Source organism: Peromyscus leucopus, chromosome 4 (genome assembly GCF_004664715.2).
Source record: "Peromyscus leucopus breed LL Stock chromosome 4, UCI_PerLeu_2.1, whole genome shotgun sequence".
Classification (NCBI taxonomy): Eukaryota; Metazoa; Chordata; class Mammalia; order Rodentia; family Cricetidae; genus Peromyscus; species Peromyscus leucopus.
This window is the reverse complement of record NC_051066.1, coordinates 95,103,202-95,128,421: the sequence shown is the minus strand read 5'-3', so window position 1 is coordinate 95,128,421 and position 25,220 is coordinate 95,103,202. Positions and strand designations below refer to the sequence as shown.

General features: G+C 41.1%; 1 protein-coding gene across 1 annotated transcript in view; it reads left to right on the top strand.

Annotated features, from left to right (window-relative positions):
• Positions 1–513: 513 nt before the first annotated feature.
• Exd1 (exonuclease 3'-5' domain containing 1) overlaps positions 514–25,220 on the top strand; it is a 42,303-nt gene continuing 17,596 nt past the window's right edge. Inside the window, 8 exon segments of the mRNA XM_028854442.1 lie at positions 514–646; positions 2,092–2,133; positions 2,136–2,159; positions 2,395–2,452; positions 2,724–2,851; positions 7,894–7,952; positions 12,956–12,977; positions 12,980–13,041. Of these exon segments, the coding sequence (XP_028710275.1) occupies positions 514–646; positions 2,092–2,133; positions 2,136–2,159; positions 2,395–2,452; positions 2,724–2,851; positions 7,894–7,952; positions 12,956–12,977; positions 12,980–13,041 (528 nt within the window).

The following is a 25,220-nucleotide window of genomic DNA, read 5'->3' as shown; positions in this document are numbered from 1 at the left end:
TAAAAGGTCTTTTAATACCCCACCCCCACCCAAAGGGGCCACAACTCACAGGTTGAGAACCACTGCCTTAGAAATTTGGAGAAATGCACCACCAGGTTGTGCTGGTGGCGCACACCTTGAATCTTGGCACCTGGGATGCAGAGGCAGGTGATTCTCTGTGAGTTTGAGACCAGCCTGGTCTACAAAGGGAATTACAGGACAGCCAGGACTGTTATACAGAGAAAAACCTGCCCCCCCCCAAAAAAAAAAAAACAAGAAAAATTTGGAGAAATGGTAAATAACCAAACTTTTGAAACTTTTGAGATAGGGTGTCCCTGGCTTGCCTGAAACTTACTATGTAGACCAAGCTGTTGTAGTCAGAGACCACCCTCACCTTGGTCTTCTGGATGAAAGATGTGCACCACCATACCCAGATCAAAATAGTCTTTTCAAAATAATGGTCTCTTTGTTAATTTTTAAGTGTTTGGATGCTTGACGAAGATTCTTTGAAGTCTGCTTTTGGAATCACAGAGCATGGATCCCAGCAGTGACTACCATTTCCTCAACCACATTTTGTGGAGAAGAGTGAAACTCACCTTGGTTTCTGGAATCTTCGAGGGCGTGCTCCAGCATGTGGATCCTAACAAGATTGTTGTCCTAAAAAATGGTTGGGTTCTATTTGTCATTTTCTTCTGCCTTCTTAAGAGATTAGCAGCTGCGTGTGGGTGGTGATTGTGGGCAGCATTAGTAGCTGGGAAAGTAGTGTTGTTCCTATTTTAAGAAAGGTATGAGAAAAATATTAGGATACTATTCCCGAGCAGAGCAACATGGCTACCTGTGTTGGGTGGTCCTCACTTGTGTACTCTCACTGACATTATAGTGAAATTTTCTTTTTATATTATTTACTTAATGAATGTGAGTGTTTTGTCTGCATGTATGTCTGTGTGCCACATGCATGCCTGGTGCCCTCCGAGGCCAGAAGAAGACATAGGACCCCTGAAGTTACAGATGGTTGTGGATTTTTACATGGGTGCTGGGAATCAAACCTGGTCCTCTGGAAGAGCAGTCAGTGCTCTGAACTGCTGAGCCATCTCTCCAGCCCTGAGGGTGGTAGTTTTCAATATATACTTCTAAAATTTGGGAACTTCTGTTAATTATTGTTTACATGAATATTGAAATCAATCTTGTTATTGAAATTGTTTTTGGCTTCAACAGAGGGGAAAAAAATCACAGATGTAAAAGAATTAATTTGTCTCCGACAAAAAGAAGTCCAGAAGTCAGGAGTTTCAGGGCCAGTCTCAACTACATAATGAGTTTGAAGCCAGCCTGAAATACATGAGAACCTGTGTCAAAAGCCCAAACCAGGGCTGGGGATGTAGCTCGGTTGGTTGAGTTCTTGGCTAACACACAGAAAGCCCGAGGTTCAGACCTTTACCCACACAGGACAGGTGTAGTGGCACATGTCTTTCTTGTTGTTGTTTTGCAGGGAGGGCGGGTTATGTGTAGCTTTAGCCTGTCTTTAGACCAGGCTAGCCTCAAACTCTCAGATCTGTCTGACTTTGCCTCCTGAGTCCTGGGATTAAAGACATGGGCCACCATTGCTGGCTGGCACATGTCTTTACTCCCAGCAATTGGGGTTTTTTCTTCTTTTTTAGTTTCTTTTTTTTTTTTCCTTTTGGCAGAGTCCTCATTATATAGCCTTGGCTGGTCTGGAACTTGCCAGATAGACCAGGCTGGCCCCAATCTCACAGAGATCTGTCTCCCGAGTGCTGGGATTAAAGTCGTGTGCCCACCACCACTCTGCAGGATTTTTTTTTAAAAGATTATTTATTTATTAAATATACAGTGTTTGTCTGCATGTGTGCCTGTAAGTAAGAAGAGGACACCAGATCTCATTACAGATGGTTGTGAGCTACCATGTGGGTGCTGGAATTGAACTTAAGTGCTCTTAACTGCTGAGCCATCTCCACAACCGAGGAAGAAGGGATTTTTATATAAAACTCGTGTTTCAGTAATTTTAAGAGAGTTCACAGTTTCTTGCAGTTTTGGGAAATAGTATGTGTTATTAACCAGACACAGTTTTATATCTGTGAAGATTCTTTTCTATCACAGTGAAGAACGTAGAGACAGGCCGGAGTGTCCCAGGAGTGAAAATGTTTTTGGGCATGAGATTTTGAATGGTAAGTTTTATGTTCCCTAATCGCTAATTGGAATCTACCATAGAAAACTTACTCCTCTGCCTCATTCAGGCATTTGAAAGAAAATAAGATTTACTTGTCTTTAGTACTGTATACATGAACTTGTTTTTTTTCTGCTTTCCACCCATTTATAGTCTGCAATTGAGCACGGTGTGTGGGTGGAGTGGCTGGTGGCTTTCCGCTGGAAACTGTTGAAAACCTTCTGGTTCTTTTTCAGTGGAACTAATGGATGAAGCAGAACAAGGTGCATCGGGAGAAAAGGCATCTTCTGTTAGGTATTACGAGACAGTTTCTTCACTGTGAGGTTTTCCAAGTGAGCACAGTAGAGGAGACAGACTTAACTCTAGTCCACTGGCTGCTTCTCAAATGGTCTAAGGAACTAAAAACAAGCAGGTCAGTGTGTCTGTCTCTAGATGGCGCTTCAGGCAGTGGATGTGAGCAGTGTAGAAATGGGCTGCAGTCTTTGCTGTTAACGATAGGGAGATCTGTCCATGGCATCGGTAACAAAGGACAAGTTCATCTGAATATGGTTTTTTGTAAGGATAGCATAAATACAGAAAGAGCTGCACTGGAGAAAATGAAAGACGAAGACCTAACTGTATGTGAACCTGCTTCATCTGCACCAGAGGCACCCACCAGCTCTTTACTCAGTGACCTCAAATACTGCCCATCGGGTGAGTGCTGGACCTCTGAATTTGCTAGGCTCTTTTTTTTATTGTGCCTCACAGTAAAATTGTGAATTAAGGTAAGTATTATAAATTATGTGTTTAGTTGACATGGGAATGCATACTGTGTGCCAGGATTGGGGATGCTGCCCTCACTGAGCTCTGATACAAAAGGTGCTAAATAAGATGAACGAATAGGAAATATGTGCCATACTGCACCTGTAACCCCACCACTGAGAGGTAGAAGAGGATCAAGAGTTCAAGGATAGAACTGGCTACATTAGCAAGTTTGAGGACAACCTAGGGTATATGAGACCCTGTCTCAAAAAAGAAAAAATGAGTAAAATATGTAGAATGCTAGTACTCTATTACCACATGCTGAGAATAGCAGGACAGTAAGCTTCACATGTCCAGGGCAGGTCTCACTGAAGTAGTAACGTTAGCATAAAGGCCTAAAGGAGGGAGGCATTGAGCTGTTTGGTTGTCATGAGAAATGCCTCCCTTTGTTCTTTGTTTTGAGCCGCAGTCTAGTATTAGATAGCCCTGGCTGCTGTGGTATTCCTTATGAACCCAGGTTGGCATCAGTTTCCCAAGTGGTAGGATTAAAAACAAGGGCCACCACTCCAGGCTCTTGTTTTCAAACAGGATTTCTCTGTGTAGCTCTGGATGTCCTGGAACTCACTATGTAGACCAGGCTGGCCTTGAACTCAGATCCACCTGCCACCATGCCCAGTTTTTCAATTGGTTAGTTTTTGTGGTTTTGTGATAGGAGTGATAGGGTCTCACTCCTATAGCCCAGGATTCATGCTGTAGCTAGCAGGCTAGCCTCAAACTCTTCAACAATCTTGCCTTGGGCCCTATGAGACTGAGATTATAGGCATGAGATACAGCACATGCTGAGAGATGTAGTTAAATGTAAAGGCTCTAGAGGTAGGACATGCCAAGATATCGAAGCAACAGCAAGGAAATCATATATGGAGCAGAAGAAGAAGGAATAGGTGATGAGGTGGATTGATGGGTCACTGAGAAATTTATAGACCATTAAAGGGGCGTAGGACTCTGAAGAAAGAAAGGAAGCAAACTAATGAAGAGCTTTTTGGGTTTAGTTTTTCATTAAAAAAAAAAAAAAAAAAAGTAGCCAGGAGGTGGTGGCGCACGCCTTTAATCCCAGGCAGAGACAGGCGGATCTCTGTGAGTTTGAGACCAGCCTGGGCTACAGAGTGAGTTCCAGGACAGGCTCCAAAGCCACACAGAGAAACCTTGCCTCCAAAAACATAAAATAAAAAACAAAATTAGTTGTTGTGGTATACACCTTTAATCCCATTACTAAGAGACTGAGGCCAGCCAGGGCTACAGAGACCCTTTTTCAAAAAACCAACCAACCAACAACACAAATAAACACATCTAGACAGCTTTGGGAAGAAATTATAATTCTTTGTTTTTCATTATTCTATCTCACACTGTCATCCATGATAACCTGGAACTCAAGGCAATCCTCCTGCCACAGTCTCCTAAGTCTTAAGATAACAAACAAGGACCACCATGCCTGATCTTCCTTCACATGATATATATTGAGTTTAATATATATAGTTTAATAATAATTATATATATATATATATATATATATATATATATATATTAGTGTTTTTGAAACAGGATTTTTTTATGTAGTCCTGGCTGTCCTGGAACTTTATAGATCAGGCTGGCCTCACACTCACAGAGCTCCGCTTGCCTCTGCTTCCCAGGTGCTGGGATTAAAGGCATGCACCACCACCACTGCACAGCTTATGTTTTAAATTTTCCATTACATTTATTTGTGTTGGGGGATACATGTGTGTCATGACATGCATGTGGTGGTAGAGAGCCACCTTGAAGGAAGGGTTTCTCTCCTTCCGCCATGTGCGTCCTGTATTGAACTCAGGCTGTCCAGCTCTGCAGTGAGTGCCTACACAATGAACCATCTCATTGGCTTGAAATATTGGAAACCACTCAGGACAGTGCCCTCGACTCCAGTGGTAGCAGTAGAGTAGGTAGGAAGCACTGTACTTCTAGATGTGTGTTGAAGGTGGGGCGGAATATCCTGACAAATTAGATAGGTAGGAGTGTGCAAGGATAACGTGGAATCAAAGATGATTTTAGGGGTTTGAACCTCAGCATCTGCAAGTATGAAGAGAGCTGTGTAAACTAAGATCAGAAGAACTTCATGCAGAAAAGGTTTTGGAGACCTGAACAGAAGTTCAGTGAATTAGACAGAGTTCTTTAGAGGAACAGAATTAATAAAATGAGAGAGAGAGAGAGACAGAGATGATGATGAATTTCTTGTCAGTAACAACAGATAAGTCACACTTGAAAAGTTAAGAATCCGGTAGTTACTAGTTCCTTGAGGCTAAATGCTTCCCCAGTTGGAGTAGTTCCATAATAGCTGTGTCTCCCTGGTTAGGGGCAACAGCTGTTAGTTACACAGGGCAGGGTGCCTCAGTAGTCCCAGTCTGGTGCAGAAGCCCCTAAGGTTCCTGGAAAGCCTCTGGTGCCCTAGTCCATAATGAAAGCTTGGAAATGCTGGTTCTGAGATCAGTGGAGGAAGCAGCAGCAGAGTAGCTTAACTCGGCAGCAGGAGGAAGACCAAGCCAGCAAAAGACCAAATTACTCTCCCTTCTGACATTTGCTTTTATCTGGGCTGCTACCAGAAGATCCACAATTGGGTGGGCCTTCCCCCGTCAGTCAAGGCAATAAGGACCATTGTTTGGTAAGATGCCCTACTCAGGTTATTCTAATTTGTGGCAATTTTTTTTTCCCTGAGACCGGCTTTCTTTTTTTTTCTTTCTTTTTTCTTTTTTTTTTTTCCGAGACAGGATTTCTTTGTGTAGCTTTGCGCCTTTCCTGGAACTCACTTGGTAGACCAGGCTGGCCTCGAACTCACAGAGATCCGCCTGCCTCTGCCTCCCGAGTGCTGGGATTAAAGGCTTGCGCCACCACCACCTGGCTCGAGACCGGGTTTCTTTTTGGCTTTGGAGCCTTTCCTGGAACTCACTTTGTAGACCATGCTGGCCTTGAACTCAGAGATCCACCTGCCTCTGCCTCCCAAGTGCTGGGATTAAAGGCATTCATCTGCCTGGCTATTGTGGCAAGTTTACATTAAAACCAACTGTAACATTCAGTTTTGGTCAATTTAAGTTTGAATAAAGACCAGGGATGCTGGCACTCAGGTTATATATTGCTGGGAAGATTGTAAGTGGAGGACAGCATGGGCTACATAGTGAAGCCCTGTCCCCAAAATAGAAAATGTAGCCTAGAGATGAGAAGTCTCATATGGAGAGAAAGCTTCAGGAATCAAGCAATAGACAGTTTTTAAAACCTTGAGACCAGCTGAAGTCACCAAAGAGAGCGTGTATAAATGCAAAAGAAGAGGAGGATTGTCCTGTGGAACTACGGAGATTAGGAAGTAAAGGATGTGTGTGTGTGTGTGTGTGTGTGCGCGCGCGCGCGCGCCCCTATGAATGCATATATGCACATCCTGGCTCTTGTGGAATTCAGGGGACAACTCCAAAAGTTGCTTCTTGCCTTCCACCATGTAGGCCCTGGGGATTGAACAGGTCACCTGCTCCCAAGCCTTTAAACTAACTGAACTATCTTGACAGGCTGTCTTAGTTTGGGTTTCTATTGCTGTGAAGAGACACCATGACCACGGCAACTCTTATAAAGGAAAACATTTAATTAGGTGGCTTACAATTCAGAGGTTCAGTCCATTATCATCATGGCGAGGAGCATGGCAGCATGAAGACAGACATTTTGATCAGAAGGCAACAGGAAGTGGACTGGGACACTGGGAGTAACTCGGGTCCTTTGGAAAACCAGCAAAAACCCTTAACCGCTCAGTAACTGTGCCAGTTGGAATGGGAGTGCCCCAGTAGCTTCTGTATTTGTGTACTTAGTCCCAGGGGGTGAACTGTTGGACCCATTAGGAGGTGTGGCCTTGTTGGAGGTGTGTCCCGGGTGGGCGTTACTGTTTCAGAAGCCCAGCACCAGGCCCACTGTCTCTGCCAGCTGCCCGTGGATCAGAATGTGGAACTCTCAGCTCCTGCTCCAGCTCCAGGCTTACTGTCGTGTGCCCTGCCGTGATGATAATGGACGAGCCCTCTGAAACTGTAAACAAGCCTCCAGTTAAATGCTTCCTTTTATGAGAGTTTGGTTGGTCATGGTGTCTCTTCCCAGCAGTAGAATAGTAACCATAACCAAGGCAGCCACCAAAAAATAACTCTTAAGGTAGGGTCTAGGGATGTAACTCAGGATAAGATACTTTAGTCATGTTAACAATGACCTGGGTTTCATTCCCATTATCATCAGATGTGTAAACTGTGGAAGTAGAGGCAGGAAGATCAGAAGTTCAAGGGCATCCTCAGCTACTTAATGAGTTCAAGGCTAGCCTGGACTGTGTGAGACCCTATCTCAAAAAAGACATCATCATCATCATCATCATAATAATAATAATAATAATAAAGACTTTAAAACTCCAACAGTATGGGTGGGTATTATTCCTTTTCCAGGACTCATTTATTTTAAACTGTTACTTTTTATTATGAAATATCTTTTTAAAGTGCTTGACTTGGGCAGGCAGGATGTGTCAGTGGGTAAAGGTGCTTGCTGAATAGTTTGCATTCAATCCCCAGAACCCACATAAAGGTAGAAGGGAGAACCCAATCTACAAAGTTGTTTTATGACCTCCACATTCATGTGAATGTGTGCACACACACCCAACACACCATACACATGCATACATAATAATAGATTAATCCCTACAGGAAGGCCTTAGTGTATACTCAGTATGTAAACCTAGAAGAGAATCAGTACTGGATTATGACCATTCAGTTTGTAAGATTATCCTTGGTAGAACTCTGGTTTACTCTCAGTTGACAAAACAGGATAGTAACTAGTACTCACATGTTTGATGTGTGAGGACTGAACAGGTGATAAGGAGTATGTCTAAAATTAGCAAGAGGACCATTCTTTTGTCAAGGAAGAGAGATACAATCAGTGCCATCCCTCTCTTGTAGAGGAAGAGGAGGTGACATACACAGTCATTGGTCAGTTCCAGCAGAAGTTTGGCGCTGCGGTAAGTACTGCCAATCGTTTACAATGTGGTCTTCTCTATAGATATCGAGTCTGTGTCTTACAAATTGATTTTAAGACCCTTGATGTTTTCCCTATTAACAGTATTTTGGTAGTTTTATTATTTATTTATTTTTATTTTTTGTTTTTTCAAGACAGGGTTTCTCTGTGTAGTTTTTGGAACCTTTCCTGGATCTCGCTCTGTAGACCAGGCTGGCCTCAAACTCACAGAGATCCACCTGGCTCTGCCTCCCGAGTGCTGGGACTAAAGGTGTGCGCCACCACTGCCAGGCTTAAAAGGTTTTAAAATATTCTTTTTATGTGTATGAGTGTTTCATTTACATGTATGTCTGTGCATCCCATTCACACAATGCCTATGGCTTCCAGAAGAGGTCATCAGATCCTCTGGGACTGGAGTTACAAATGGTTGTGAGCTGCCATGTGGGTGCTGGAAATCAGACCCAGATCCTGTGCAACAAAGCCAGCATTCAGCCACTGAACTGTCTCTCCAGCCCTTTGGTGTGTGTGTGTGTGTGTGTGTGTGTGTGTGTGTGTGTGTGTGTGTGTGTGTGCGCGCGCGCGCAGGCATGAGTGCCATGGCGAGTGTGTAGAGGTCAGCAGACATCTTCCAGGAGTCAGTTCTCTCCCCCTTGCACACTGTTTGAGACAGGGTATCTCTTGTTTCCGCTACTGTGCTGTGTCCAGGACAGCTGCTGACCCAGAGCTTCTGGGCAGGTCTGTCTCTGTCGCCCATCACCGGAAGAATGCTGGGGTTACACGTGTGCACTACTGCATCAACCGTGTTATATCAAACTCAGGTCTTTAGGTCTGCTCAGCTAGTGCTAGCCCAGGGTAGCCTAGAACTAGCTCAGGGTACCAGGTTTGTATGGCAGGCACGTTTACCCACTGAGTCATCTCACCAGCCTTGTTTACTTATTTTTGAGAAAGGCTCTAGCAAATAGTCCATTCCAGCCGTGAACTCAGATATATCTCCTACCTCAGCCCCTTCCGAGTAAGATTGTAGAGATGCATGAAATTTACATTACATTGTTAGATGAGCTGTATAGGTACAATACTTTGAACAAGAGTAGAAACACATGGACAGTATGTTCTAACCAAAATAATCTTAAATTTGTTTCAATAAAAAAAGATCCATATCACTGTAAAATATTTAAAACTAGTAGTTGCTTTTTTAAAAGTATATTCAATAATCTACCTTTTTTTTTTCAAGACAGGGTTTCTCTGTGTAATAATCTACCTTTTTATCCTATCATTTCTATGACAAATATACAGTATAACAAAAATTTACCCCAAATTTGTATCAATATACAAAACTCCAAGCCAATATAAAATATTTAAAACTAGTAGTTGCTTTTTAGAAGTAGATTCAGTGATCTGCCCTTTTATCCTATTTCTGTATCCCCCCCTTTTCTCTTTAGAATGAGATCCCCAAATCTAATCCCCTTTGTTCAGCTTTTTCCTGACCTGTACCATAACAACTTGTAACCAACTCCCCTAAATGATGACAAATATCCACAACCCACTGAACGACCAAAAAAAAAAACCTGCCCACCCCTCCTCTTGGGAATGTGGGCTTCATGTTCTTTAAAATACTTCCTGCTGTCTGGGAGAGAGCATCTTTAGGGGACCCTGAAAAAAATTAGGATAATTGTCAAGTCCTGGGAGAGCTAGCTGTACCATTTGTTGTCCAGTCTCTGTGTAATGGGAAAGTGCAGGGCTTGTCTCAAGTCCTGGCTAGAGGAGTCTGTGAAGCTGGATCATCTCAGCCAGCCACCTTGAAATTGTCCTGAGCAGTTTGTAATCCAAAGCTGATCTTCGGGTGATGTTTGTATGCTTAGTGTTGTCACCATAGTCCAGGTGGAATCATCGTTATGGGGCCCCATCCTCCTTTTGGAGACTTCAAAGGTTGCTATTAGGCATGGTCATGGTTCACTAGAGAGAGCTTAAACATTTTAAATGTCATATGCAGCAGATCTCAAAGAGGTTAAAGGACCATAATTTGTTATAAACATCCAGTGTACAAAAACTTAACTCCTAGTTACTTGAGAGAGATTCAATATGAAATCATGTTCAGGAAGCTAGATGAAGCCCTTTTTCTAGAATTAGTACTCTATATAACCTTTAGGATCATGACAAAAAGTTTTAAAAACATCTTATAAATTTTGATACCTTAAGAAAAGCTTTAATAAAATAAAACCAAAGGATCATGAGATGAGTAGCAATAGAATAGTCCCTGAATTTTGGTTTTTCTTTGGTCCCTATCAGGGGGCTCTTCTGACATAAGATAGAGATTTTGAATTTTCCTTTTAACAAGCATGCTTGGGTTTAGAGGAGAGAACCACTAATGTTGTGTGGTATTTTGTTTGTGTTCTGACAAATAAAGCTTGCCTGTAGATCAGAGGGCAGAGCTAGCCACTAGTTAACCATAGAGGCCAGGCAGGGGTGGCACACACCTTTAATCCCAACACTTGGGAGGAAGAAGCAGGAAGATCAGGAGTTCAAGGCTACCCTGGGCTACACAAGATTGAACCAGTCTAATAGAGAAACAGGGCGGTGGAGGCTCACACCTTTAATCTCAGCACTAGGGAGGTGGAGACAGGAATATAAGGCAGGTGGAGATAGGATCTCACCCATTCAGTCTGAGGATTCATAGAGACAGGATGCCCTATTCAGTCCGAGATTGCTTAGAGATAAAAGTCTCTTGTGGCTGCTGCTCTGCTTCTCTGATCTTTCACCCTGATATCTGATTCCTCCTGGTTTTTATTGTTAAGACTGATTCGGATCGAGCTTCATTCAGTGTGCCACCATGCCAGGCTGGCCAACCTTTTAGGGATAGCAACTGGACTTTTTTTTTGTTTAGTTGTTTTTTGTTTTTTGTTTTGCTTTTCGAGACAAGGTTTCTCTGTGTAGCCCTGATATTTCTGGAACTCATTCTGTAGACCAGGCTGGCCTCAAACTCAGGCCTGCCTCAGCCTCCCAAGTGCACCACCATGCTTGGCTAGCAATTTGATTTTTCCCCTTTTTTTTGTTTCTCGAGACAGGGTTTCTCTGTGTACCCACCATGGCTGTCCTGGATCTTGCCTCTATAGACCAGGCTAGCCTCAAACTCATGGAGATCTGCCTGCCTCTGCCTCCCAAGTGCTGCAATTATAAGCGTATGCCACCACTGCCTGGCAGCAATTTGATTTTTGAGACAGGGGCTCGTGTACCCATGCAGCCTCTAACTTCCTAAGTAGCTAAGGTTGATCTTGAACTCCTGATCCTCCTGCCTCCACCTGGGTTACATGAGGACATCAAAACACCCAGCTCCTGACTCCCATTTCCTTTTTCTTTTTTTTTTCCTTTGGGGTACCAAGAAATGTTTTGTTTTTCTTCTTTCTTACAGTAGCTTTGTTAATTGCATAAAAGCATGTTTTGTTTTTGCCATTTAAACATTATCACACAATCCTATTCTGAAGGACAAATGCTCATTAACAACAAAGCGAAAATAAAAATTCACAACCTTAATCACCTAGATTTGTCATTAAAAGGAAAAAGGGGAAGAGGGGCTTTCTTAGAGGCATTTTTACAATGTCACATTTTCTCCTTAAAAGAGAAGGATTTCAAAACGAAAGGTGAATTAGCTTAAACAGAAATAGTCATAAAAAGGAACTTTACAGAATTGTCAACAATATTTAAGACAACATTGACTAACCGGTTTCCTTACAGCATCTTCCCAACCCCGACCCCCAGGACCAAGACAGAATGTCTGACTCCCATTTTATAAGGACTACTCAGGATGGTGTTTAGGTATAATCTCAGTGATTTGAAAAAAAGGAAGTAACCATCCTTATGTTCACAAATGGACTTCATAACTTATAATTGGGGCTGCGTGGGTCATTTTAATTTGTTACTGATTCAGAGATGAAGTCTCCATAATTTTCTCAGCCTGTCCTCCAACGCAATCCTGCCCTAGCTTCCAAAGTAGCTGGGAAGACAGATGGACACCACCATGCCTGTCATACATATGGTCTTTAAAGGGAGAGCTGACTTTTAGCAGGTTTTTTTTCATTAGCATTTGAGGTCTGAGTGATTAATCTTCCAGTTATGTGTTTACACTTCTGCTGAAACTGAACTGAGGAGCAAATGTGTTCAGTGGTAATTTATATGTATAAGTGAAAACTCTGGTGTGTGTTAGTCAAAGTTGTAAATTTTAAAAGATGAAAAAAACAAATACCCAGAGGTGGTGGCACATGCCTTCCTAGCACTTGGGAGGCAGAGGCAGGTGGACTCTGAGTTTGAGGTCAACTTGATCTACAGAGTGAGATCTAGGACAGCCAGGGCTGTTATACAGAGAAACCCTGACTTGGGGAAGGAAAAACAACAAAAACATGACCCAGGAGCTGGGAAGATGCCTTAGTCAGCAAAATGCTTGCTATGCAAGCATGAAGGCCTGAGTGTGGATCCCCAGCACTGAGGTAAGGCAGGGAGCATGCACGTCTGTACCCTCTCTGCTGAGGAGGCAGAGACGGGCAGATTCCTGGAGCTGCTGGCCAGCTAGTCCAACCAAATCAGTGAGCTCCCTGTTTAATGAGAACCTGTCTCAACTGTAAGATGGGGAGCGACTGAGGAAGACACAAACATGGGTCTCTGTCCTCCAAATGAATGTGTTTGCACACATACTCACAAGTGAACATGTACACACACACACACACACACACACACACACACACACACACACACACACGACCCAAGCTGGGTGTTTGGCACATTCTTATGATCCCAGTACTTGGGTAGTAGAAACAGAACAACAGGAGGATAAGACTAGCATGTGCTAAGTGACTAGCATGGGCTAAGTTGGAGACCAGCCTGAAGGTATATGAAACCCTCTTGTTTATCTATCTGTCTATCTATCTATCTATCTATCTATCTATCTATTATTTTGAGTCAGGGTTTCTCTGTGTAGCCCCAGTGCTGGGATTAAAGATGTGTTCCTTTTCTTGACAGATGCTCCACATCAAGAAGCAGAGTGTCTGAGTGTGGCTGCAGAAGGAGCTAATGTGTGTCGCCATGGGAAACTCTGTTGGCTTCAGGTGAAAGATCTTTTCTAAACTGAAATGTTTTCTTTGGTTTTGTTTCTGGCATGGTCTTATGGAGCCTAGACTGGCCTTGACTCAGTTGTGTGTTTGCTAGCCTTTGAACCCTATTCCTCCTATATCCACTACCCAAAAGCTCAGTGTCTGTATATGTATGTGTGATTATGCGATAAATCCACGGAATCTGGTTAAGGCGAATTAGGGAATGCCGGGCGGTGGTGGCGCACGCCTTTAATCCCAGCACTTGGGAGGCAGAGGCAAGCGGATCTCTGTGAGTTTGAGGCCAGCCTGGGCTACCAAGTGAGTTCCAGGAAAGGCGCAAAGCTACACAGAGAAACCCTGTCTCGAAAAACCAAAAAAAAAAAAAAAAAAAAAAAAAAAAAGAATGATTATCCAGTATTGTCTAGGAAAAACAAAGGGTAATAACATAAACAAAAATGGAACTACAACCAACAAGAACAACAACAAACTATAAATACATGCTAAATGTCCAGATCATAGGTAAATGGCAAATTACCAAGATTACTCCAATAGCTGTCCTATCCTGAAGATTCTAACTCTAGTACTTAATATGTTCTAGGTAAGAGACGAGAAGATTCTAACTGTAACTATCTAGTCTTCAACTCTATCAAAGACCTGAGAAGGAACATAATAGTACGTGAGAAAAATGGAAAATGCGCGCAAGCAATTTCTGAAAATAGAGACAGCTGGCAGCCTGGACAGTCACCTAAAGTTTCTCAGCATCACTGGGGCATCCAGTTTGGCTACAGGCCTAGAATATCTGACAGACTATTTTCAGAAGCAGGAATTTTGAAAGACCATCTTACCCTGTCTTGGCAGAGTTCAATAGTCACTTTTCCTTGTGTCCTGCTTGTCCAGAAAGAGTAGCATTTGTACTGTCAGCAGTCTAGGCAAGGGCAGTTCTTTGCCCAGCAGGCCAATTTGTGCCAAGAAGAAGTCAAACTTTCCAATGGAAATGTCTTAGAAGCCCAACATTTTCTCAGGATCAGACCTGTGCTGCCAGAAGCAATCGTGTTTCATGTCAACAGAATTCTAAGTTATCAAAACATTTAAATGCCATATTCTCTAGGTCTATGAAGTTTTTGAGGATTACCTATCCATCTGACATATGTTTCTGTAAATCTGGAGAACCTAACTAACATAAAAGTATAGAAGTGACAAGCATGGATTACTATAGTTCTGTAAGTCTTATCTACCTAAATAACCCAAGGACTAAAGCTTCACATTAATAAGATAAACAGTCTGTAAACAGATGTACCGTATAAGGACAATGACCTCAAAATGGTGACAATATACAAAATATCTTAAATGGAGGTAGAAATGTATAATGCATTATGATAACAATATCCTAAATCTGTACCAATATACAAAATGTCCTAAACAGAGATAGGGCATATATACAGTATGACAAATATAGTCTTACATTTGTATCAATATATAAAATATTTCAAACAGGAATAGAAAAATATATGTACAATACAACAAATATAATTTTGTATTTGTATCAGTATACAAATTATCTTAAATAGGACTATAAGAATAGTTCACATTTGTATCAAATATACAAGAATCCACATTAGTGCAAATTATCGAAGGCTGATAATTTGCTAAATAAGTTTACTAGTAGATACAATGATCTACGTTAATATACTATGCCTATCCATTCCCTTTTTCTTTTCTAAAGGAGAATACTGAGTCTAAATTTTATTGTTCCACCCCCCAGTCCTATAACCATTCATCCATAATGCTGAGAGGGGTTTGGGAGAGGAGGTGTCCCTTTCTTAGGATTGCTTCCTGCTGTTTGGGGGCAACAATATCTCTATGGGGTCCTGTAAGAAAGCTCAAATAGTTAGGTCTCAATAGGACTAACTGTAGAGTCTGCAGCCAGTCTCAGAGTAAAGGGTAAGATTGTTTTGAGATTCTGGTTAGAAGTGTAGTATGATAGACCATCTCATCTTGGAACTGTCCTGAAGAACTATCAGTTCAAGGCTGATCATTAAGTATGTTCTTAGGTACGATGGCATCTTTCTGGACCGAGTAGAGTCCTTGTTGTGGGGCCCTGTCTTTCTTCTGGAGACTTCAGAGATTGCTATTGGGAAGACTTATTTTCACTGTGGAAAACTTGAACATTATTAATATCAAAATGGACAGTTTGGATTTAGGGTGATTTGAGGAAGGATTCCCAGAAATCAAGGATAAGCATGGAGAGAAATAGAAATTTGACAACAATGGTCCCTAGATTATTGGTTTTCTTCTGTCTCACACCAGTCCATTCTTCTGATATGAGACAGAATCTCCTAATTTTTCTTTTAGCAATATTCTTGGGTTTAGAGAAGGAGAGAGCCACATTCCAGCTCCAAAGCCAGCTTGATTTATTTTTTGTTTTGTTTTTTGTTTGTTTGTTTGTTTTGTTTTCCAAGACAGAGTTTCTCTGTGTTTTGTTTTGTTTTTTCCAAGACAGGATTTCTCTTTGTATCCTTGGCTATCCTGGAACTCTCTGTAGATCAGGCTGGCCTCAAACTTACAGAGATCTGCCTGCCTCTGCTGGGATTAAAGGCGTGCGCCACCACCGCCTGGCCAGCTTGATTTATAATTGAAGCGGGACCACTTTTCTAGGGTTAAAGAGATACAGATGTTAGGCAGTGAGATATTACCCTGTGAAGTATATTGGTACCATAAAGGATGTCCTTCCTTTATGCAGTAGACATCTAGGTGTCCAACACCTTATGATTTCTTGAAGATGGGTATTCCTATTGTCCTATAAAGACAAAAAACAGAACCCTGCTTAACCCTTGTTTGTTGAGTTTTCCTTACAACTTGTAGAATTGTCACATTGGTGGATGAGCTATTCCTTCTCCTCATCAAGGGGTTTCTCCTGTTCGAAGCAAATTTTAATTAATTTTGTTGGTATCCATAGCTTTTTTTCTCCTGCAGAAACAGAAGCAAAACCCCTTCCCCAACATAGGACATATCCGGGGTTCCATTCTGAGGTCAACACATCTTTGAAGTAAACCGGTTGGTTTAGCTTAAGGGTTTTTTTGTTGTCCAGTGTCTCTCCACAGCTGTTGTCTCTTTTTCATCAGCATTGAGAAAATTCAAGGTTAATAAAGCATTATATAATCTATTTCTAGGGGTCATTGTTACCTCTTTCTATTTATTTAGCATATCCTTTAAAGTTTGATTGGATTTTTCTATGACTGCTTGACTTGCGGGATTGTGTTGTATACCTGTAACATGCTTTATATTGTAATAAGCAAAAAACGATCTCATTTTATTTGAGACATATGCTAGAGCATTGTCAGTCTTATTTTTTTAAAGATTTATTTATTTATTATGTATAGTGTTCTGCCTGCATGTTTGACTACAGGCCAAAAGAGGACACCAGATTTCATTATGGGTGGTTGTGAGCCACCATGTGGTTGCTGGGAATTGAACTCAGGACCTCTGGAAGAACAACCAGTGCCCTTAACTGCTTAGCCATCTCTCCAGCCCACATTGTCAGTCTTAAATCTTCCAAATTCTGCAAAACGAAACACATCCATTTGCCAAATTTCATTTCTTTGTATAACTTTAGGATTGCTTCCTGCAGGTAATAGAGTTTGGTTATAGAAGGAACAAATAGGACATTTTTTTACAATTTCCTTGGCTTACTGCCAAGTGATGGAAAAGTCCCTTTTCAAACCTTTGGTGTTTTTGTTTCTTATGAAATTCTGAGGCTTCTAGCACATTACCTATTAATAATTGATCAATCTCATCATTACCTTGTACAGACCTGTATAGGGTCTAATGTGTGTTATATATATAGGATGTTCCCTATTTCTGATTATTTCCTGTAATTGTATAAATAGTGAAGTTAATTCTGACTCACCAGGAATAAATTCAGCAGTTTCAAGATGTAAAACAACTCTCTCTGCCTATTGAGAGTCAGTAACTATATTGAGAGGGTCCATGAAGTCCATTAGTACCATAAAAATGGCATACAGTTCTTCTTTTTGATCAGAATTGTAGGTGCTTTGAGCCACTTTACTTAAGTCTCCTGATTTATATCCTGCCTTTTTTGATTTATTTGCATCAGTATAGAATGTGGGGACTCTAGAGATTAGTTTTTGCTGTACAGTGTGAGGAAGGACCCATTCAGTTCTTTTTATGAATTCTATTCTCTTGCTTTTGGGATAACAATTGTTAATCTCTCCCAAAAATATACAGCAGGCTCTTTGCCAATATTTATTATCTTTCCATAGTGAGGAAGTTTCCTCATTAGTTAAAGGTACTGCAATTTCTGCTGGGTCCATTCCTGTCAACTGATGAAGTCTCAATTTTCCTTTTAGAACTAAATCAGAGATTTTTTTTTCTACCTAAGTCTTTAAGTTCTTACTCAGTTTACATGTTAGAAATGTCCATTCCAATATAATATCTGCATCAAAATCCCTGTAGAGGTGTGTGTAGAGGAGAGTATGACTAGAATACAGTTAAGTTCTGGATTCACCTGATCCACATGTGCCTCTTGTATTTTCTTTTCTACTAGAACCAATTTCTTCTCAGCTTCAGCTGATAATTCTCTTGAACTATTTAAGTCCTTGTCCCCTTTTAGGGTATTGGCCAAATTTACTAGTCCATCTTTGGGTATTCCAATGATGGTCTGTAAGTTGGAAATGCTTCCTGAAAATTTTTGAAAGTCATTAAGACTCCACAATTGATCTCTCCTGAGTTGTACCTTTTGGGGTCTAATTTTTTGTAGATCTATCTTATATTCTAGGTAATTAATAGAATTTCCTCTTTGTATTTTTTCAGAAGCAATTTGTAGCAAGGCAAAAGTTTCTTTACTTCTTTAAACATGCTTTCTAAGGTATCTAACTTTGGATCAGCTAATAAGATACCATCCATATAATGGTAGATTATAGATTGTGGAACTTTTGCATGAATTATTTCCAACAGTTTTCACAAAATACTGGCACAAGGTAGGGCTATTTAACATTCCCTGTGGGAGCACCTTCCATTGATATGTCTTGACTGTCTGGAAATCATTATAAGTAGATACTGTGAAGGCACATTTTTCTCTATCCTTTTCTTGTAGAGGTGTGGTAAAGAAACAGTCCTTTAAGTCAATAACTATAATAGGCCATTCTTTAGGTAACAGAAAGGGCAAGGGCATCCCATTGTGTAAGGAGCCCATAGGCTGGATTACTTTATGGCTGTCAGATCTGTCAGCATTCTCCATTTACCAGATTTTTTTTTTTAATTTCTATTTTTTAAATTACACTCATGATATTCATTAATTATACTCATGATATTAATCACATTTGTGGTATTCATAGATTACATTCCCAGTATTCATTCAAATATATATATGTATATATAAAATATATATATATTTTAAATGCCCAATGTCATTGATTGAAGGAGGGAGGAGGTCTTAAATACAGGCTTACAGCACAATGGAAGAACCCCGGAGGGCAGAAGTTCGCTACTGATGTTTTATAATCTTGCATCTAAGTTGTTAACACCCATTATTCAGGATACACAAACAATGAACTTCCCTTAAGCATTCAGGAGGGTGGAACTTGGCAGGGAATTAGCATAGGGAGGATATCAAGTCAAGGTCCGCAAGCAAGGCAACAGTTACCCAAAAAGGGGGCCAGGGACCTACAGGTCCCCCTTTTATTAAAAAATGAGCTTCTGACTTGGGTTGTGTGGGACGTCAGCAGGTCACCTTATCCGTCATGGAGACACCTGCCCAGGCCACACAGGTGCTCTGTCTTAGGTTGATGAGTGCCCCCCCAGGTATTACCCGTCTCTGAATACTCATTATCATACAGGCTCTATTGTGTGTAAGCTGCAGAGTTAACTGCTGCCAAAGATCTCAAAGTGGCACTGGGCTTGCAATCTGTGTGTTCGACACAGAAAAGACCAACAGAGGTCCTATCTCACCCATAGCCAGTAGGCTAAAGGCAACTGAGCCATTCCCTTCCTTAACGAGCCATACTGTACGTTGGAGTCCTTGTAAGATAGTATCCCAAAAGCAACTGGAACCTGAGTATAAATTTATAATTTTCAAAGCCACAGATTTTTTTTTTAAGACAGGGTTTCTCTGTGTAGTTTTGGTGCCTGTCCTGGATCTCACTCCGTAGACCAGGCTGACTTCAAACTCACAGAGACCCACCTGGCTCTGCCCCCCAAGTGCTGGGATTAAAGGCATATACCACCACACCCCAGCCAGATTTCTTTTTCGTAATGAGTACAGGACGATTCCAAGGGCTGGTAGATTCTTCACTATGTTGAGCATTTAACTTCTCCTGAACCAGCTCTTCTAAAGCTTGTAGTTTCTCTTGTGTCATAGGCTATTATCCAACCCAGATAGGTTTATCAGTTAGACATTTTAAAAGTAGGGCCATTGGTACTTCTGAGAGTTCAATGGCAGTTGTGCTATGTTTGTATACAGCCTAAATGGTTGGTGGCTGTTTCTATAATATTATTTCCAGAAACATGAATTGGTCTATATTCCACTTCTGAGATAATCTGGGTATTCCATTGCTGTAACAGATCTCTGCCCCAAAGATTCACTGCTACATCTGCCACATATGGCTTCAGCCTTCCTCTTTTTCCTTCTGGCCCTATCCATTCAACCCATCTAGAACTTTGTTTTACCTGAGATAGGGTTCCAATCCCTAGAAATTGGACATCTACCTCTTGAATAGTCCAATTCTGATGCCATGATTTTGGTGTAATTATATTAACATCCACACCTGTGTCCACCAGTCTTTCCAGGACAATATTGTTAATTCACACTCTAAGTTTTGGTCTTTGTTAATTTATGGAAGTCTGCCAAAATATTCATTTTATGGTGTTTTTTTGGAATTTTTGATCCATCTATCAAAATTGTTCTATCATTCAGTGCAGTATCATTCTTTTTTTATTTTTATTTTTATTTTATTTTATTTTTTTTCCATCACAGGCAATTTATTTTGTTCTATTCATTCACGGTTAATACAGAAAATACTTGGAAACATTTCCATATAATGTTTGACACAGAAATCATCAAATAGAAGTATACAATGTTGACAGGAGGCAGTACATTTATAATTTATAACCCCAAATGTATTTATAAATTAGAAATGGAAAGATCTACAAATGAAATTATGAAGGTTCACTAAAGTCATTTAATCTGTCAGTTTCTCATTCATTTTTATGTCTTAATAATATTCTATTGTATGAATAAGCCACATTTTATTTCTCTCCAGTATTTGATAGCTATTTGAGTTGTTTTAACTTTTTTACTATTAGCAACACACTGCTGTAAACCTTCATGTACATGTTTCATAGGTACACATTTTCAGTAGTTTGAGGTTATATTCCTAAGGGTAGGTAGAATTGTTGAGTAACAGAGTATCAATGTTTTGCATTTTGACCAACCACCAGACTGTTTTGCCAAAGTGGCACACCATTTTACAATCTCACCAAATCCTTGTTTTTAAGGCTCTGATTTTTGTACAAAAGCATTCAATCATTCTGTCAGACCAAACCAGGAAAAGTAAGCTATAGTTCAGAGCTGTACTATTCCATTTACTATGCAAAGCCAATCTTGGCGTTTGCAACTCTCAGCCCTTTTGAGTATTCTTGCAGTGTTCACCTTTTCCTCCACCACTTTTTTTTTCTTCTTTTTTTCTGGTTTATTTCTATCTATTACAAATGTATAAAAAATCCTCCATCAACACTGCTGATAGCAGCAGAACCTTGAGAAATATACCTTTGGTTTGCCTCGGAAAAGGAACACATATTGTACTGTAAAGTTTATAAAATTGGTGCAAAACATTGTAATAATGTTACAATACCAGTTTTACAATACTAATGGGGAGCCGATGGGATACATGCAGAACTGTGAAAGCGATCTCACTTAGCCAGCTGTACACGTAGACTGTAAATCTACATTCAGATCATTTCTGAACTAAGACTATCATCTCAGTTTATCTGTTGAGGTCAACCAGGAAACCCTAGAATATACCTTGATTTTTGCAAAAAAACAAAATAGGGGGAGGTGTTTCTTCAGCATTTCAGTCCACGAGTAACAGTATCCTAAGAGGCAAAGTGTTCTCTCACTGTCAACATAGAATGAACTGCTGCTGGAGGTCAACTTGGGCTTTAATTTGCATTAGCACTTACATGCATAGTAGTCCAAGTTGTTGACCTTATGACTTTAAAAAGTAACTCTAAAAAAGTAAAATGGCCCTTCTTGGAAGACTAAAGAAAGACATCCAGCCGCAGTTGTAAAAAGTCTCATCAAAACAATATACCCTTTTATGAATTACGCCTCAATTAAAAAAAAAAAAAGTAGCCCCAAAAAAGAAGCAGCTCTGAAAAAGAAAATATAACTTAAGATATTTGAAATAACAAGGTGAATACAGTTTCAAAAGTAATTAAGATATATTTTCTTAAGGCTATCTAGAATTAGGCTTTAAAGAATTCTACCATTTCAAGTTTACCACTAGTTACTAGATACCTATTTACAAACAAGATGTTCACCTTTTTTGTTCCTTTATCAAGAGAAAAATCTACCTTCAGACTATGAGGGTGGTGATGGGGAGGGACTAGAAAACAAGATTCAAACAATCCCATGCAAATATCACATTTTTCAAATGGAAGAACTCCAAACTGCACTAGAAGTTCCAATCACTAAGACACTTTCCATTGAAATGATTTAAGTACAACTACATGGCACCAAGGTTTAGGCCTAATATAGGCCTGACAACCAAGTCCTTGTTTTCTGGAAGAAAGGCCTCAAAAGTCCCACTCAATTCCATATAACAATACTTCAAAGATCAATTAGGTTTTCCTTTCCTTAATAGTTTTGTTTTTGACTTCTAATCCTAAAGACTAGATTAAAACTTAGCTCATTTCTCAGAAGGCATTGCTTCCCTTTGCTCTATGAAAGAGTCCACCAAGACCTCTTCCTCAAAACCATCTAGCCCCCAGCCTCCAGCCTTTGCTTGTGATGCATCTTTCTCAACATCCTGAAAAGGTAATGTAGGTAAAATATGCTCATAAACATTAAAACTAGTTGTTAGAAAGACGTAACTAGCTTTCTAATTTAAGTTTTAAAGCATAAATACTTGCAGCTTAATCTGCAATGACAATGATTGTCGAAGCCTAGAATTCAACATTTACAAATTCTCACTCACACACACAAAACACACTATTATCATACAACTTGTGTCTTGAGAGAATCTTCTGCTTTTTAGATCTTTGGCCTCCCAGTCAATCACAAGTTCAACCAACTTTTCCGAGTTCTGGTAGTTACCTGGACCACTGAGGCATTGCCACAAGACTTCTTCTCTTTTGAAACATCCTTTTTCTCTAGATATTAGGATAGCTACACCAGCTTGTTTCTTCTGTGGTGTATGTTGGTGTGGGATTATCTATTGCTTGATTTTTCATGGATGTGTTTAGCTTCTTTGGGTTGAATTTTCCCTTCTAGTGCTTTCTGTAGGGCTGGGTTTGTAGACAGGTATTGATTAAATCTGGTTTTATCCTGGAATATTTTGTTTACTCCGCCTATGGTGATTAAGAGTTTTGCTGGGTATAATAGTCTGGGTTGGCATCCGTGGTCTCTTAGTGTCTGCATGAGATTTGTCCATGATCTTCTAGCTTTCATAGTCTCTATTGAGTAGTCTGGTGTTATTCTGATGGGTTTACCTTTATATGTTACTTGGTCTTTTTCCTTTGCGACTCTTAATATTTTTTCTTTGTTCTGTGTGTTTAGTGTTTTGATTATTATGTGGCAAGGGGACTTTTTTTTTTGGATCCAACCTATTTGGTGTTCTGTAAGCTTCTTGTATCTTCATAGGTATTTCTTTCTTTAGGTTAGGAAAGTTTTCTTCTATGATTTTGTTGAATATATATTTTCTGTGCCTTCGAGTTGGTATTATTTTCCTCCTTCTATCCCTATTATTCTTAGGTTTGGTCTTTTCATGGTGTCCCAAATTTCCTGGACGTTTTGTGTTATGACTTTTTTGTCTTTAGTGTTTTCTTTGACTGACGAATCTATTTTCTCTATCATGTCTTCAGTGTCAGAGATTCTCTGTTCCATCTCTTGCAATCGGTTGGTTATGCTCGTTTCTGTAGTTCCTGTTCGTTTTGTCAGAATTTCTATTTCCAGCATTCCCTCAGCATGTGTTTTCTTTATTGTCTCAAATTCATTTTTCAGATCTTGGAATGTTTCTTTCATCTGTTTAATTGCTTTTTCTTGGCTTGATTTGATTTCTTCCCATTTTTTGTTCGTTTTTTCTTCCATTTCTTTAAGGGAGTTTTTAATTTCCTCTCTAATGGAGTTTTTCATTTCCTCTTTAAGGGAAGTTTTTATTTCCTCTTTAAGAGAGTTTTTCATTTCCTCTTTAAGGAAAGTTTTTATTTCCTCTTTAAGGTAGTTTTTCATTTCCTCTTTAAGGAAAGTTTTTATTTCCTCATTGAGGGAATGTTTTATTTCTTCTTTAAGGGCCTCTATCATCTTCTTAAAGTCATTTTTAGGGTTGATCTCTTCTGTTTCTTCTGTCATGGTATGTTTAGGTCTTGCAGGTGTAGAATCACTAGGTTCTGATGTTGCCATATAGGTCTTTATGTTGTTGCCTGTATTTTTGCACTGGCGTCTACTCATCTTTTCCTCTGTGCTGTGCAGGTGGTGTCTGTGTCTGAGAGTGCCTCTCTTGTTCTAATTTTTAGTCTTGGTTTAGTAGGGGTTCTTGGTTAAATTGGTGCTATTGGGCTGTTTCTTCAGGGACAGCTGATTTCAGTCGGTGAATTATATACTTATGATTCTGGTGATCTGGTTTGGTGACTGGGTAGCGCCTTCTTCTGTGTTCCCAGGTCACGTTTTGTTCATTTGTCAACTCCTCAGCTGATCTTGTTTCTTCAGACTTCAAACTGTAGGCATCTGAATCCTCTCCCAGATGGGTTTCAGCTGAGCAGGGTAGTCTCACCAACACCTCCAAGTTGTTGGGTTTCACAGGATCAGCAGCTGGGCCCTGGGTTGTCCCCAGACGAGTGTCCAGACTCGCCCTGGTTCCTACCCACAGAGATAGCCTCTTCCCCAGGTGTTGGGGCTAGGGGCGTCCCCGTTCCAAGCTGTGTCCACCCCTCTCCGCCCCAGGGCCTGTCCACCCCTGTGGCCCACCGCCACAGGCCCACCTGCGTCCACTTGTCTCCACCGCTGGGCCTGTATGTCCCTGTCAGCTGCCGCTGGGTCTGTCTGCCTCTGCGGGCGGCCAATGGGCCTGTATGTCTCTGCCGGCTGCCGCTGCGGGCCTACCTACCTCTGCTTGTCACTGCTGCCGGGCCCATCCACCTCTGTGAACTGCCACGGGGCCTGTATGTCTCTGCCGGTTGCCGCTGGGCCTGTATGTCCCTGTCGGCCGCTGCCACCAGGCCCTTCCACCTCCGCAAGTCGCCGACCTGTGTCTGCCTGTCTTCGCTGCGTGGCCTGTACACCTGTGTGGGCCGCCGCCAGGCCTGAATGTCTCTGTCAGCCACCGCCGCCGGTCCTGTCCACCTCCGTCTGCTTATCTTTGCCGCAGGGTCTGTCCACCTCTGGGGGCCGCCGCTGGGCCTGAATGTCTCCGCCAGCTGCCGCTGGGCCTAAATGTCCCTGTCAGCCACTGCCGCCGGACCCGTCTACCTCCGCGGGCCGCTGCCACAGGCCTACCTGCGTCTGCTTGGCAGTATCATTCTTTACATTAGGCACTGGGATATTTAATTGTCCTGGGGAGGAATTTCCTCCACAGTGGCTGGAAATGTTTGGACCATGTTTGATTTGGGAGCCTGAGACATGCACCCCGAGGCATTTCCCACTGGTAAAGGATTGCCTCATATGTCTCTTGTTGATGTGCATTCATTGGTCCAATGTCAGCCTTTGCCACATCTGCATAATCCAGTAGACTGGGGTCTCTGGGTTATTTCTAGAAGAAGCATTGCTTCTAGGAGCACCTATGTATAATTTCTTCTTATATGACCTGGTTACCACAGTTAAAACATTTGTTGTTACCTTGATGCCTCCTTCCACCTTTGGAAGTCGCCTCTCCTATCCAAGCCTCATTACCATAGTTAAGAGACACAACACCGTTTATATGTTGGATCCATTCCTCTAAAGGTGTTGACCTGACCTTTAAAGG